Source organism: Hippocampus bargibanti, linkage group LG12 (assembly GCF_051943395.1).
Source record: "Hippocampus bargibanti isolate YZ-2025 linkage group LG12, ASM5194339v1, whole genome shotgun sequence".
Taxonomy (NCBI): domain Eukaryota; kingdom Metazoa; phylum Chordata; class Actinopteri; order Syngnathiformes; family Syngnathidae; genus Hippocampus; species Hippocampus bargibanti.
This window is the reverse complement of record NC_142745.1, coordinates 7057950-7075665: the sequence shown is the minus strand read 5'-3', so window position 1 is coordinate 7075665 and position 17716 is coordinate 7057950. Positions and strand designations below refer to the sequence as shown.

Genomic DNA, 17716 nt, shown 5'->3' with positions numbered 1-17716 from the left:
CAGCGGGATGCAGGTGGTCAATTAATAACGTAAAAGTTACTTAGTACCATATTTTCCGGTGTAAAAGGCGCACCCAAAAGACTTGATTTTCTTCTAAAGATGACCCTGCTCATTATACACAGTTGCACCTTGTAAGTGAAGTAATATTGAACCACAACAGGTCTCGCAACTACTGTCAGCAGCCACCGACTCCATTTCCCACCGTAGAAGTCGTGCGTAACCCCAGCCTCGACTGTAGTGCCTTATAACGCGGTGTCGTTATATTGGGAAACATTTTTACATTTATATATTATATTATATATTTATTGGTCAACATTACACACCTGTAATGTCAGCGCGCCATGCGGGTCCACTCACTCAATCATCAAGCTATCGATTTGCTATTATATCTAGCTGGCTAGATAGCTATCTATTAGGTATATAGCTATCTAGCTGGCTAGCTGTTAGCTATATAGCTATCTAGTTGGCTATATATTAGCTATATAGCTATCTCGCTGGCTATATATTAGCTATATAGCTATCTAGCTGGCTAACTATCTATCTGTTGGCTATCTATTAGCTGGCTAGTTCGCTTTATATCTGTGTGAGTTACTTCCGGGTTGAGTGCGTGCGGCTGCCGCTGCTCACCCACAGAAAAACATATCCTGTGACTGTAAAGTGAGCTTGAGAGTTTTGACAGGCACTTATAAGTGAAATATATTATTCAAAGTCAAAGTCAAAGTCAGCTTTATTGTCAAATATGCTAATATGCATGACATACAGCACAGATGAAATTACTGTCCTCTCGGACCCAGCATGCAAGGCACTTATAATTACTGTAACAAACATAAACATGAAAACGCCAATTTGCCGGGAGAGGGGAGCCGCTGCGTGTTCACGCGCCGCCATCTTGGGAAAAAAAATTGAAAAAATAAATATGACAACACAAAGACACAGAGTCATTCATTATTATTATTATTATTATTATTATTAGTAGTAGTAGTAGTAGTAGTAAAACGTTTGTCATTCAATGATATTCGGTACACTCCTGGTTAGCAATAACTAATTACCATATTTTCCATTGTATAAGGCGCCCCCAAAAGCTTTCTGTTTCTTCAAAAGTTGACCGCGCGCCTATACTCTTGCGCTTTATATTTAGAAAAAAGTTTGAAAATACACCATTCATTGGGGGTGCGCCATATACTCCGGTGCATCTTATACACTGGAAAATAGGGTAATTGAATTATCCTATTTTTTTATATTTTACTCAATTGAATTGAATTGAAAGTTCCCGCATGCATCATCAAGTTTTGGTGCTTTTTTTTTTTACACGTGCATAGGACAACTCAATATGAAAAAGCTGCACAACCTCATGTGGTCCGAGTTGCCTCTTGGGTGAGATGAGCTCGCGCGCAACAGTTGATCAGGCCGCCGCCGAGGGACGACAGGCTGCGAGAGGGCATGCAGCAAACACCTGCTCACATGCAACTTCAAGCTGTCACATACAGTTAGGCTCAGGCCGATGAGCGCGTCTCCCCAAACGTGCTGCCTCACTGCAACAAAGGGCCCCCCCCCTCCGGCCATCCGCAACCCCCGCCACCACTGCAGTCCGCACACACACAAGCAGACACGCACGGGGGCGCCGTGCGGGGCCTCAAGCCACGGGCCGGCCACGCGCAACTTGCTCGATGGGGGGGAGGAGCTTGTCAGTGGAGGTTAAATCCAGAGCCCATGCAGGGTGACCCTCACTGAGACTGCGCTGCAGCTCCGCAGAGGCGCACAGTCACACACCTCTGATTGATGGACAGATGAGCAAAAGTTTGACTGTTGGACGCAAGACAAACTTCCAGAAGACAGGTACGTCTCTTACAAGTATTTTCCCTTCTTCTTCTGAGTTTTGAGCATGTTTGATTAACCTCGATAACTCATCAACATACGAAGAATAAACAACACCATTTGTGACATTTGAGCCAAATAAAACAAAAAAAAAAACGATCTGCTCAAAACAGAAGAGGAAGTCGCATATAACGCAGAGTGACATGATATTTCTGCATTTGGATCTTGCGTTTGAATTCATCCAGAGTTTTGTGTGTCTGATCTGGGGTCGTCGGGGTTTCCTTTTTAATCCCGTGGTCGCTGCTTCATCCCCGCGGAGCAAATCCTACGATGGCCCAGATTGGAGTCTCAACCTGTCAGTGACTTGATCCTCCCGCGGGCTTTACCAGTTCAGACATTGACTGGGATTACAACAAAGTGAGGCGGAGAGAGAAGGAATAGGATTGCGTAGATGTGTGGATGAACAGGATGCCTTAAAATGTTTCTTTTGGTGTGCTTTAAAAAAAAAAGTTTGGACCAATTGACAACTGTCAGTGAAGGAGAACTGTCCAGTGCTGAAAATGGAAAAACGACAAACGTTATCAAACACCCAGCGGAAACATTTGCATTCTTTTACACTTATTTTGTCATGAAGGTCAATGTTTTGGATTGTCACGTTATGTTATTTCACACATCTCCTCCCAGTTTCATTCGTTGTGGAGACATTGTAACTTCAACTGTAATGATTTAATAAGCCGCTCACACCCGCCATTACAAATGATATGATAGAAAATAGCATACTATGCACAAAAAAAGGAGTAAAGGCAGAAACACAACCAGCAACCACCATATTAAAATATAACGAGACCCATAACAGATTTGAATACATACTGAGAATAAATAAATAAATGAATAAATGAACAATTGAGTAAGTGAATAAGTAAATAAGTAAGTAAATGAATAGGTAAATAAATAAGTAAGCACATAAGTAGGTACAAACGTACATAGATACATGCATGCATACATAAAAAATAAATAAATACATAATGAATAAAAATGAACAAATGAATGAATAAACAAAGACAATAAACAAACAAATGAATAAATAATTTAAAAAAATACATACATACTTACATAAAAAAGTAAATAAACAAATAAAAATAAAGAAATGGATAAAGGAACATATGTATGAATAAACAAAAAAAATGAACTAATAAATAAATACACACACACACACACCGACACGCATGCATGAAAAATAAACAAGCAAATAAATAAAGAAATGGACAAACGAACAAACAAATGGATAAACAGAGAATATAAACTAACAATAAACTATAATAATGAATAAATAATAAATAAATAAAAATATTGAACTCATAAAAATAAATCCATACATAAATACATACACAAATAAATAAATAAATAAATAAATAAATAAATAAAATACATAAACGGATAACTAATTAACTAACTAACTAAATAAATAAATACTTACATAAAAAAGTAAATAAACAAATAAAAATAAAGAAATGGATAAAGGAACATATGTATGAATAAACAAAAAAAATGAACTAATAAATAAATACACACACACACACCGACACGCATGCATGAAAAATAAACAAGCAAATAAATAAAGAAATGGACAAACGAACAAACAAATGTATAAACAGAGAATATAAACTAACAATAAACTATAATAATGAATAAATAATAAATAAATAAAAATATTGAACTCATAAAAATAAATCCATACATAAATACATACACAAATAAATAAATAAATAAATAAATAAATAAAATACATAAACGGATAACTAATTAACTAACTAACTAAATAAATAAATACTTACATAAAAAAGTAAATAAACAAATAAAAATAAAGAAATGGATAAAGGAACATATGTATGAATAAACAAAAAAATGAACTAATAAATACAAACACACACCGACACGCATGCATGAAAAATAAACAAACAAACAAATAAAGAAATGGACAAACGAACAAACAAATGGATAAACAGAGAATATAAACTAACAATAAACTATAATAATGAATAAATAATAAATAAATAAAAATATTGAACTCATAAAATACATCCATACATAAATACATACACAAATAAATAAATAAAATACATAAACAGATAAATATCTAAATAAATACATACATAAATAAGTAAATCAATAAATAAACAAAGAAATAAATACATAAATAGTGCAAATGAGTGCTTCCAAACTGTCACAACTAGAGTATTTTTCTATTTCATAATTGAATTTTTTTCACAGGGAAATCCTTAATATTCCATTTGATACATTTCGTCTCATGATGAAGTGAAGAAAATATTGCATTACAGCTCACGTGAACGATTGCCTTTTTTGCAGAGACGATGATGATTAAGCCCTACGCAAGACAAGGGGAGGGAGAGGAAGACATCAGCCCCATGCAGTGGATGGAAGGTGACATGAGCTCACCTGACGGCGATGCACCTTTGACCGCCAATCAACAACTGGGAGAGGAGGGCAGCGAGGACGTCGAGGAAGACGAGGACGAAGGAGACGATGCCCGGGAGGCCGAATCCAAACAAGGCGGCCCCAAGAGGAAGCGGGTGACAAAGGCCAGGCAGGAGCGTTTCCGCGCCCGGCGCGTCAAGGCCAACGCCCGGGAGCGCTCGCGCATGCACGGCCTGAACGACGCGCTGGAGAACCTGCGCAGCATCATGCCCTGTCATTCCAAAACCCAAAAACTATCCAAAATCGAGACCCTGCGTCTGGCTCGCAACTACATCTGCGCTCTCTCGGCCGCCTTGGACGGGGGTCTGTCCATGGAGAGCAGGGCTTTCATGGAGACCCTCTGCAAGGGCCTCTCGCAACCCACCACCAACCTGGTCGCCGGGTGCCTTCAGCTGGCGGCGGCACCCGACGACAGAGTCCGTCCCCCCGCCGTGCCACTAGGCGGCATGGCGAGCTACGCCTCCCCGGGCCTGCCGAGCCCGCCCTACGGCAGCTTTGACTCCGCTCACCTGCTCCACCTGAGGGCGGCGAAAGGGGCGTACGAGAGCCACTCGCCAAATGAGTATAACACCGGCGGGGTCGGGACGCCCCCCTACGAGGGGCCCCCGACCCCACCCCTGAGCATCAGCAGCAACCTGGTCGGCAAACAGGAGCCGTCGCCGCACTACTTGGCCCCGTCGCACTACTCGCCGTCCCCCGCGGACCACGCCCTGTACCCGCCCCACGGTGGTTATGGCGTCCAGGCGTCCTATGACTCCTACCGTGCGCCTCACATGACCCCCCGACAGATGAGCTCCGTTTACAGAGACTAGCAGAGACTCTTGCAAACTATTTCGTCAGATGTGTGGTGCACAATAGGATAGCTGAAACTACTAGAAACTACTTGACATGCTGTACTTTGCATATTTCTTTCCAAAACGGATGACCAAATGGATCCAAGTCAGGGGTTTCAAAGTTATTTTTTGCCGCGGGCCACATTGTAGTTATGGTTTCCTCTCGAGAGCCGTTATGAATTTGGGGAACCCATTAGAATGTTTACATCCCTTCAAATATTACATATAGAGCACACAGCAAATTAATGAATAACTCGTTTTCAAATCTGAAGTCACTTTTATTGTGGTTGACATCCAAAAATATGACATTTTAGCTCAGATTTTAGCAATCATCATGGAATTTAACAAGTTTGATTTGCTTTCGCGGGCCGAAAAAAATGATGTGGCGGGCCGGATTTGGCCCGCGGGCCTTGACTTTGACACCTGTGATCCAAGTGATCATTTTCATGATGGATCATCTGCAAATGTCTATTCATACGAGGCCTTCGATTTTAGCTTTTTTGGGTAGCATAGCAACAAATATTTTACGTAAATGTAATGTATTTTTTATTTATTGCCTAATTTAATACACACAGTATTTCATTTTCTTGATGTATTTTTAACGATTGATTTTGTATTTGTGTGACGTCATTCCTTGACAGTCTTCTCTTTTTGTGTGTGGTTTTTCTTTGTTTTTGTGTCACCGATTTTGAAAGTCTGGAAATATTCCGTTTTGTAGCGCTGCATTGTGAAAACCAAGGAGAAAACAAAAAGCAAAATGAAAAAAAATGTGAAGAAGGAAATGAATAAGTGGATCACAAGAGAAAAAAATACTCTCAGGTTAGCAAAGCTTTTTTTTTTTTAAATGGGTGGGATGTTGCTTTTGGATTTGTTTATTTTGAAAACTGACAAAAGATAAATAAGCAAAGGACGGATGAGTTTTGTTGTATTATTTATCATCCTATCTTATCTATTATTTTGACAATTTTACAAATGGCGTCATACTGACTGCATGTGTTATGAAAGCAGTCAGTATCTAAATAAAAAGAAGTAATCCATTTTGTTATTTATATTTGTCTTACTGAGGTATGCTCAAAAATACAGTCTGTCGTCCAACATCTGCCGGCGACAGGCTTTTTAAATTCGAGTCACATATGGTCTGTTATGCCTCTATAACTATTTGCTATCTATTAGCTAGCGAGCTAGCTAGCTCTCTAGCTATTAGCTAGATAGCGAGCTAGCTAGCTATCTACCTATTAGCTAGATAGCTATCTCACTATATCTATTAGCTATCTAACTAGCGAGACAGCTAATCTAGATCTAGCTAGCTAAATAGTTAACTAGTAGCTATCAGTTAGCTCTATGTTAGCTAGCTAGCTAGCTTTCTATCGCTAGTGCATGTGGCTGCACCTGCTCTCCCACAAAAATTTATCCAGTGACTGTAAAGTGACCTTGAGAGTTTTGAAAGGCACTTATAAATGAAATGTATTATTATTATTACTAGTCGTAATATTATTATTAAAAATGAGTAATATTGTATTTTTGAGCTTCCTTGTAGATACCCCGACTTTATTTCAGTTGTTTTTCTTTTTAACAGATTTTGTGGTTTATCCACACTAATCCCGCAGCAGTCTTTGAATGAAACCGTCAACGCACAATGTAGGATTGAAAGATAGAAATGTGTGATTATGGCTTAAATTTCCACTTTGCTTTTCACAAACGCTGGGATGGCATCCACCATTGCCGAGTTGACACACGCATTGCTTTCTATCTGTCTACCCAGATACCCGTCCGTCCATTTATCTATCGGTAGATGTGAGAGCGTCAAGTTGAGCCGTTTCGTGGTTCCCCGTTGGTCAGTGTAGAGGCCACCCACTGAGAGGTCACTTAGCTAAGGGTGACAAGGTCAGTGCGGGTCAGAGCTCATTGGTGGGAACGGTCTTCAAGGATTCCCGGTCATCAATGGCACTGTCACACTTTGTCTCGCCAATAGGGTACGACCAAATATGGAGTTGTCAATATGCACTGGACTGTAATGTTTGCAAAGCACATCAGCTAAATACATTGTGAGCTAAATATGATGTTGGCAGATGATATATTGCAGATGATAATCCAGACCAACATCCCTTGCTAGGGAGAAACCTATCGCCTTGCCCCCCGCCCCAGGGATTAGCAAAAGCCTGAGTGTGTATTTGCACTAGACTGACCAGGCAAACTAAGTGTGTCGCGCATGATGAATAACAAAAACAATCCCTGTGGCAGACGACATGAAAGATATTTGATTTAAGCATCAATCGATGAATTGTTGGTGACCTGACCGTTGGACCCGACGACCCATGAAACCGCTCTGATGGAGGTTTCAGAAGCTTTTGCTCTTTGAGTTGAGCAACTCCAAATGAAGTCCAGGATACACTCACATGACAGTTGAATCATAAAAAAAAAAATCACAGAATCAGTGACTTCTCTTGACTCTGAACTCGCTTGATACATTTTTTTACCTCTCTTATTGTATACGAATATAACAAGGTCAAATGTAAGCAGCCCCACCCTGCACCCCAAAAACCTTTGCCGGAAACAAAATGTGATGCGGCACAATTGGGGCTGTGCACCACTGTAATCTACAACCATAATAATAAACTGTCAATCAAACATAAAAATGATGATTTTTGTATCTTCTGCTATACAACAAAGAAACTGCATTCAATAATCAAAAATGTATTTTCATATCTGACCAATTTATGTTAAAATTGCCCCAATGGGCACGAAAGTGGGAAAGTTGTTTGGCACATGTGTGAAGTTTAGGGTTCAATACCCAATGCAATAATGTGATAGTTTTAATGCTTCATATTAAGTGTCTACATTCATTTTAATAAGCGGGGTGTGGGAGCGGGATTGTTAGACACACGATATTTTTTATTTATTTATTGGTATACGTTATTCGAAATGGTGGTGGGCCGTTTCATTTCTGGTGTGTTCAATAAAGGTTGAGTGACGACGCATCGAATACCCTTTCGGTACGTTGATTCGAGAAAGAACAGCGAGGTTGTAGCGACGACTAGTGTCGAAATGCCATAATTACAGTCATGAAAGCGGTTTTGGATGACGTTGCAGCGTTTGGCCACTAGAGGTGAGCATTTCACCATGTGGCAACTTCACGAAACTGATATTTCGTCACGACTGTGTGGATAATTTGAAAAAAAAAAAATCTAATTTGGAAGAAGTCACTTAAGTCTCCGTCGTGTGGGTCATACGTGTTAGTGGGAATTTGATGAGATTTGCACATGCCACCAGTAGAGGAGGAGGAGGAGATGGGGTGGGTGGGGGGGGGGATAGAATTAACCTAATTATCTGCAAACTGGTGGATGGAGTGTGTTTGGATGTGCATAATCAGGCTAATGAAGGTACCTGGGGACTGCTCAGTCAAAAGTGCGCATCCAACCAAGGTTCATATCACACTTGGTGATTATGTGCCGTGAAAGGACATACGTATATAGCAAATTAATCAAGGAAATCTGGTTGATTAAATCTTCAAAGCAAAAAAAAAAAAAAAAAACTGAGAATCTCCGCCTCATTTGAAAAAAGGAATGTGATGTGTGCTTTTTATCTTGGAGGCGCACACGAATAGTGGGGAAGAAAAGCAGCCTTGCGGGAAAATTACATGACGAGGAGCCAGAAACAAAAGAAAGACTGGCACAATTTGAAATAATTGTTGGATTAACTGCCTGATGATGATAAAACAAAAGACTCATTGTTCGTTTTACTTATAAATAAAAAATACTGAGCTTGGCTTTTCTTGCATTTACAGTATTTAACAGCCATATTTCATGGCGCTGGGGGATATAATTGGACATAAAATGAGGGCTATATTTGACAAAAACTGATTTACTCTCAGGGCTTGAACTGAGATTCAAACCCAGGACCTTGGAGTCTTGCCTCTCAAGGTCATCAGAAGTGTGCCCCCCCCCACCCTCTCAAGTGAATTGCAGGACACTTCAAGACAAAAAATATTTTTTCCAGTTCACTTTAAATGTATACAGTAAAGTCTCGTTATATCGATATTCAAGGGAGTCCGAAAAAATATCGATATAACCGGGACTATCGATATATCCGACCCTGTTTGCATGTGATTTTCTCCGTGCGTGCATAGAAATAGTATCGATATAACCGGGACTATCGATATATCCGATATCGATATAACGAGACTTTACTGTATTTGGTAATTCGAGCAAGAACCACGGATATTGACACACGTAATTTGCTTTTGCCGGCCATATGAAAGTATGCGGCGGGCCAGATATGGCCCCTGGACCCTGACTTTGACACCTGTGTTTTAAAAAGCAAACGTGCACTATGAAAGCAAGCTGTGAGTTTGTAGGTTGTAAACAACTGGCCTCAAGAAACCTTCTCCGGTCATATAAGAACGATTTCTAAGTCAGTCACAAACAATGTCAAGGTAGCATCCTGAAAAATGAAGCAGGCTGGGCTTGTTTCTCGTGGTCGGTGGTGTGGCTTTCAAGCTAAAATGAGCAGCTACACAAGTTCAAAAGCCCTCACACATGGAGCCGAATGCACGAGTGTATAAACGCTGATGAGCTATAAATAGATCAGAGCAGAAAATTCGACTTCCTGCACTCCTCGGCCAGATGTGATGCTGAACCGACTGGTGAAAGTTTTATTGCGGAGGAGAGGAAGGGGCGCTTTTGAGAGAAGAGTGCAGTTCTCCTAGTGAGGGAGGATGGTACATATGGAAGGTAGTGAGAGGGTGGGGGGGTGGAGAGAAGTGTTTGCATGTAAGAGTATCCCCCTTGCTGAAACGTGCTTACTGCTCCACTTTGTCGCCCTTGTCGTTGTCCCCTCACCTAACCCCTCGGTGGCATGTTGACAGAAGGCGCATGTGTGTCATGCAAATGAAATAAAAATAAACCAGAGTTGAACAAATAATTGGGTCGTTTTGCTTCCCACGCAACCTCTCCCTTCAGTTTTGTAGCTGGAACGCTCAGGCCAACCAGGTTATGTTTTATTCAGCGTTTGTTTCCATCTCAGCGGCATCGCACAAAACGACCTAATCGAGAGACTTTTAAAGGGGGCGGGCGGGCCAAAGATGAACCCATGATTCATAGAAATATTTTTATGTTGATTCAAATAAATCTACCATAGTAGTTCTAAAAGAAATTTGCATTTGGGGTAGGTGGGTGTCATTTCAGTCTTCTGACATTTCTAGTATGCGTACAATACAGTGAGACCTCAACTTACACAAACACCTTTTCTTACAAACTTTTCGTCTTACAAACGTCAAATTTATGAAAATTAAACCTGATAATAAGCACTATTTTCATAATACACACCCACCACGACTGGCAGAGTGATCTTCGGCGGAAGCAGACGACCGAACAGCACCAGAGGTTAAGTTACCAACAGTCCTTATGGAAGGTGACTCTCCTTCCATAAGCCATCAACGACCATCAAAAAGGTAAATAAAACTTTATTTTACAGCACAGTTTATTTCTTTAATTACAGTCGTCATGTAATGTGCCTCTCTTTCCAAACAGCAATTCCCTTTGACCTTTGGCCTCAACGCCATTCCATCAAGCCATAAATGACCATCACAAATGTAAATAAAGTGACTGTATGATACAATGCAGTGTATTTCTTTCATTACAATACAATAGCACATTTATTATACATAGAATAAGGTATGTTGTGTGTAGTTTTAAGGCTTATTTAGTTGAAAAGTATATTTTATGGAAACCCGGGAACGGATTATTCCCATTTTAATGGTTTCCTATGGGATTTTTTTTTTTTGATATACACACTTTTCACCTTACACACTCTGTCTGGGAACCAATTAAGTTCGTAAGTTGAGGTCTCACTGTACTTTGTTTTAATTTTTTCACCCTCCACCCTTTCAATTTTGCTGCTGTAGATTGCAAATTTCCCCATTGTGGGACTATTAAAGGCTTTCTGATTCTGGTTAGTCTATAATATATTGCTATAGGTGTGTGTATTCACTCTATTTGCTATGAGTAATAGCTCCAAATATTTTCAATAGTTTCTTGGCCTCAATGAATTCTGTCAGGCAATAAAGGCCAGTTCAAAAACAAAATGATGTTATTTTTTTTAATTACGTTGACAAATGAACCACAAAAACATGATGCGATTGTCAACGAAGATGCAGATTACAAAAAAAAAAAAGAATCAAATGTAACAAGTTGTACTTTGGAGTTGGTCAGTACAACGTGACTGTTTGGATTTCCTTCACATAAAATTAACTCATCCGGCGTGATTTGGAATTTTAAATTATAATGCTGTAACCATCTGACTGAATGGGCCCATCTTATGTGAGTTAGGCCACATTCATCAAGATAAGTGTAATTGTAGAAATAGAACCATCCAGCTAAATGGCTTTTTGCATCATTTTCAAATCAATCATTTTAGGATAGTTAATGTTTTTGAACAATTACAGCAATATTTTTCTTTAATAAAAATGCACTGTAAATACAGTGATACCTTGGCTTATGAACCTGCTTCCCAGACAGAGTGTATAATGCGAAAAGTGTGTATCCCAAAAATTAATTTCCCATAGGAAACTATTAAAATGAGAATAATCCGTTCACAGGTCCGCATAAAACATAATTTTCTACTTTCTAATTTGCTAAGCCTTAAAAACTACACAAAATATACCTTATTTTATGTATCATAAATGTGCTATGGTATTATAACTAAAGAAATAAACTGTACTGTGTAATAAAGTCATTTTATTTACCTTTGTGATGGTCATTGATGGCTTGATGGAATGGAGTGGCCGGTTTCATCAGCATTAAACACTTGATGAGGAACGTAACCTTCTTCTTTCGCCATCTTGAGGAATGATCCTTTGTAGGTGCTATCTCTGTGATAATTGTATCTAGTTCCTCATCAATTGTGTTCTGTTTAGCTGAGTTGATAGCTTTTTGCATCAAGTGTACAGATGGCTTGTGCGGGTTGTTTGTAGAGCCTGGTTGATGGGATATTTTAACCGTGCAGTCTACACTCTGCCTTTGAACTATCAAAGTTGAAAGTCTCACTGTCGTCTGCCTGTCTCTTTAATGTTTAAACCACCACGTAAACCAATCACGTGGCTTTAACCGAAGACTGGCGGGGAATAGAGGACAAAAACAGTCGGCTGCCATTTTGTTGTTAGAAGAAAGGGCTCGTTCGCGAACCACACATCACTCAATGAGGCAGCTCCGTGTACGAAAAAAAAATCCTATGCCAAGGTAAAGCTCGTATGCCAAGGTAAAATCTTCATAAATGTAACGTTCGTAAACTGAAAAAGTTCGTAAGCCAAGGGCTTCGTAAACCGAGGTATCACTGTATACTGAAATAAAAATCTCTTTCAATCAAAAATAATTTGACAGCATAGTTAACGTGCAAATTCCAATAACTTAAATCCATCAAAGTTTCTTTACAGGGTGCCCAAATAGCCTCCCGGTGCTACTTTTGGGATATAAAATGCCTCCCGCCCTCATAAATCTTTTGCTACATCCGCCCACTTGAAAGTGCAGCTGATTTTTTTGAGGATGCTCCAACGTTTTCTCAAGAGACTCATTTTGTATCGTGACAATTAGTAGTGATGTTATTGTCACAGCCACATCAATGTCTTGTTAATTAAAGATGTGAGTGAATGTCACTTTCATATAAAGCCTGAAAGGTCATCAGGGTCTTCAAATATGACTTCACTCATTCAGTGAGAGGTGTGAAGCACTTAATGGGGTGGAGCTGTCTCCAAAAATGATATTTGATCCTATCAGAATTAGACTGACATTTATCCGACATTGTGTCATATGTCAGTCGGTCGGTCGGTCGGTCTATTTGGCTCCTGCACGTGCACTCAATAAATCCCTTACATGTGCAGAACATCACTTGTAAGCACATGAATGACATCTGATCTGATGTTACACCTTTAACTGGTAACGGGGAGGAATGCGGGCACGGTTTCAGTACGGTGGTATCATGTTTGATTTTGTGTGACCGTGTTCGTCTCGCAGCAGTCCAAATAAAATTGTGATGCGTTTGCAGCTGGCACTTTGGTCAATGTGTCTCGTTGCATGACAAAGTCAATCGAGAAGAGCGACAGAGATGCTGAGAACGCGAAGGAATTTTGAGCGCATCAGCATTTTTAAGTTGGAAACCTACTTGAATATTTTAGCTTGTGATGTTTGAGGCAATGCACCGTGACAGAAGAAAAGGTCTAAACAACATTTAATTATTTACCCTGTCAAGACATTGTGGGAAATTGTGTGGGGACAGTGTGGGGCAAAATCCAAATGGCAAGTTTGGAGCACAAAAAACAGAGACAACAATAATCTCCAATTGTGTATGCTTTGTCACTTTCCTTTTGATTTTTGCCTTCCACAGTGGAATCAAATACAGGCAACTGGTAACAGGAATTCTAGGGCAGGATGATTAGACGAGACTACACAAGCCCTCAATTTTGACACACCACCATTATTCCAAACACAACCATACGGGATGGAGCTCATTTAATAATCCCAACCATGATCTGCGCAAGTTTTCCTTTGATCACTTTTAATATGAACTGAGAGGCGGGAAAGGGTTCATGCCCCAATTATTCACAAGAAGAAGATCATATGATAGTAATACTGGAATGTTGATGAACCACCTGACTCCTCGTGCAGGAATTAGGACATGAGTAGAGAAAGGAGAGTGAAATAAGAGTCAGTTTTAGATGCTTTTCTGTCAGTTAGGAAACAAAAAATTGGTGTCGGTTGTCCTTTAAAGGACAACCGACGTCACTTTTTTGTTTTTTAACTGACATCATAAAAACGTTTTATAGCATCTAAAATACCCAAAACATGCAGTATGATATTTTTAGTCAAATGCAAAACACCAATAAAAACGACATTAAGTGTCCAAAATCTGCAAAAAATTGAGCTACGAATTGGGCATTTTCAGAAAGTCCCGCCCCCCTTTCATGACGTCACGCCAAGACGTCTTGCATTGCTTGCGAATCAAAACAATGGCTTCAGATTCGGATAATATGCTTTCTTGTTACACATCCAGTTATGAATAGGATTCAAATAGTCCTGATGAGCAAAGCATACATGTTTGCAATCGATTAAAGAATTTATTTGGGCCATTTTGAGGCAACATTGGGGGACAATCTCTCACCAAAAAAAAGAGGCACAAAATGGCGACCAGCTCCGGTGAGGAATTAATCAGTCCGTTTCCACAGGCTGAGATATTCCTTCCATGGAGTTTGCCTCCCTCTGCTGGCGGCTTTTGGGTGTAAGACATGGTTTAAAAAAAAACAGTACAGCAAAATACATTGACGTGATGGAAAGACGCTACAATGCGTCTTTTTTACGGTGAGGAGGCGGTCCTTTTCTGACGTCACGTACGGACTCGTCACCAACTCAAAAACAAGACTTCCTGAATGTTCAGCGCGAGTCTTAAAACGTAAAATATAGCTATATGCGGTGGAATCTTATTAAAATATGTCCAGTAGAAGTCATTTGAAGCCATTTTACAAATTATGGACACAACTTGTCCGGAGACGTCGGTTGTCCTTTAAGTGTGCTGTAATTCTGTATCCTTTGTGTATATTGACTGAAATATTGCTTTTTAAGAGACCTGTGAATGGTTTTTTTCTGACTGCATAATAAGTCTCCTAATAAGTCTCGTGAAATACAAGAGCTGTAATGAACATTCTGCCATCGCAAAGATAACAATTGGTAGTTATTAACCTTTGTGCGGGTGTGTTTCTCATTGCTTAGTCATTTATTCTGGCGACAGCTGCGATGCCTCTGAGATGGTGTCAACAGCTGTTCTATTCTACCTCTCATTCCGCCACCAAAGGACAAACAAGCTATTAGTCACATCACATGCCATAGATGCATTACTCAAAACATAGGTGTCAATCAAATGTTGCCTCGGGGAACAAGATTTTACCATTTAAGTCACTGGTGTCAAAGTCAAGGCCCGGGGGCCAAATCTGGCCCACCAAATAATGTTATTCGGCCCGCGAAAGCAAATCAAACTTGTGAAATTCAATATTGCTTGATAAAGTCCGAACCAAAATTTCAACTTGTCCTATATAAACCACTGTAACATTCATTATTTTTGACTTACTGTATTTTCCGGTGTATAAGGCGCACCAGACTATAAGGCATACCTTCAATAAATGCAAAATATTTTCCAAATATAATATAAAAATAGATAAAAGTTTTCCAAATATACAGTAAGGCACACCACACTATAAGGTGCTATAGTAGTGGCTGTTACGCACTACTTCAATAGGAAGAAATAGAGTCATTGGCTGCTGACAGTCGTTGCGAGACGTGTTGTTGCTTAATATTACTTCACATATAAGGCGCACCTCTGTATAAGGCGCAGGGTCATTTTTTTCAAGAAAATTAAAGGACAATTGACATCTCCGGACAAGTTGTGTCCATAATTTGTAAAATGGCTTCAAATGACTTCTACTGAGCGTATTTTAAAAAGATTCCACCGCATATAGCTATATTTTACGTTTTAAGACTCACGTTGAATATTCCGGAAGTCTTGTTTTTGAGCTGGTGACGAGTCCGTACGTGACATCACTGAAGGAACGCCCCTGACTGAGAAAGGACATACCTTGCATCACCCAATGCATTTTGCGGTACTTTGTTCGGTCTGAAAACTTTGTGTTGATCCGTGTTGATGGCGAAATTAGAAGGTAAACACATAAATAACGCAATTGTGAATCATTGTATGTTACACCGAGACAACTCTTTGATATTCGTTGAAAAAAATTACAAGCTGAAAAAGAAAACTATTTCCAACGGAGCTCTGGCGCCATCTTCTGCATTTTCTGTGACACTACACATCAGTCTTGAGCCATCAAAACGACCCAGAAAACCTTCTTTAATCAATTGCAAACATTTATACTTTCCTCTTCAGAACTATTTGAATCATATTCATAACTGGATGTGTAACAAGAAAGCATATTCTCCGAATCTGAAGCCATTGTTTTGATTCTCCAGCAAGGCAAGACTTCTTAGCATGACGTCACGAACTGGGGGCGGGACTTTCTGAAAATGCCCAATTCGCAGCTCAATTTTTTTGCAGATTTGACACTTTAAGTCATTTTTATTGGTGTTTTGCATGTGACTAAAAATATCAGCCTGCGTGTTTTGGGTATTTTAGATGCTATAAAACGTTTTTCTGATGTCAGTTAGGAAACAAAAAAGTGATGTCGGTTGTCCTTTAAGGCTTTTGGGTGCACCTTATACACTAGAAAATACTGTAAATTTTAAAAACTACTTATTCATTAATTTGGTGTGCGCTCTATATGTAACATGTGGAGGCGATTAAACATTCTAATGGCTTCCCCAAATTCATAACGTCCCCCTTAGAGGAAACCGTAACTACAATGGGGCCTGCGGCAAAAAATGACGGACCAAATTCTTGTTTCTCAATACTTTTCTTTCTTAATGTCTCTAATCATGATAGGTTTGCAAAATAGTTTATCCAAAATGACTTTGGGCAAACTGACTAGTTGCCAGTCGATTTCAGAAGGAGTGTGAAATACTTTGCTCATATTGTATCTGCTTTTGACCTCAAGGCGTTGACCAACACGCGGATGACAACACCGGTGGGCCTCCTGAGGACTTGCCGCTAACGGTCGCAGCTAAAATTAGAATACGACAAGTGTAACCCGCTGTTTCTGAGATGTGGTGCTCGCACGCGCTCACGTACACTTGCGTGGAATATCCTTCGCTCAACCATTTGGTCATTCAACCATTACATGTCCTGTACATATTTGATAACATTTTACGAGTCTTTGTGAATAAGAAGAGACGAAGCTCACATTTATACACACACACGTACGTACACGTATATTCTGGATAACATGTCACTTGAGTCTCCAGGTCTAGTTTCAGTTTACTTTAGTAACATCCATTAAAGTCATGCTATGACTGCCCCCACCCCTCCCCTCGCCACACATTAGCACCTGCTCTATTGGTTCCAACAATACGTCTACCTGCATTATTAAGCCCGGGCCCCACTAATGGGGAAACCTTATCTCTCACACACACATGAAACATGAAGGACTGACTGAGGAGGTCATGTGGGATGCACGCTAGCCTCGACTTCCGCCTGCATTTGGGGACCCCTATCAGCAGTGTCAAAACAGCCGTCAGCGCCTATCCTTAGCCCACTCTTTGAAATTCCACAGTCAGTGCGCATTAAACTCAATTTCTCCTCCACTCCCTCAAACGTTCCATCCATTCTCAGGGGCTGTCAGTCTCTTGTGACACCTCTGCCTCTCCATCTTATTTATTTTTATTTATTTTTGATGCGTTATACATCACAAGCAAGCGAGCGTAATTACATATTGGTGGATTATGATAGGGTGTGAAAACAAATGGCTGGTAAAAAGGAAGGAGAGTAACAAAACTGCTGCCTCCATGATTCAAACACCCTGAGAAAACACACCGCATGGACCGGTCTGATTGGCTGAAGTTGCAGCCAATCACGGCACGGGAGTGCAAGGTGCCTTTAGGTTATACCCAAACCCTAAAAATGTGAGAAGGAGGGGAGAGAGAGAA

The 17716-nt window shown here is 40.0% G+C and overlaps 1 protein-coding gene across 1 annotated transcript; it reads left to right on the top strand.

The window, feature by feature from the left end:
- The first annotated feature begins 712 nt into the window (after positions 1-712).
- LOC148890240 (neurogenic differentiation factor 4-like) lies at positions 713-7281 on the top strand. Its single transcript, XM_089011066.1, has 2 exons — positions 713-1836; positions 4183-7281. The coding sequence occupies exons 1-2, from the start codon at positions 1788-1790 to the stop codon at positions 5121-5123; spliced, it is 990 nt and encodes a 329-aa protein (XP_088867192.1). The 5' UTR covers positions 713-1787; the 3' UTR covers positions 5124-7281.
- The last annotated feature ends 10435 nt before the right edge of the window (positions 7282-17716 follow it).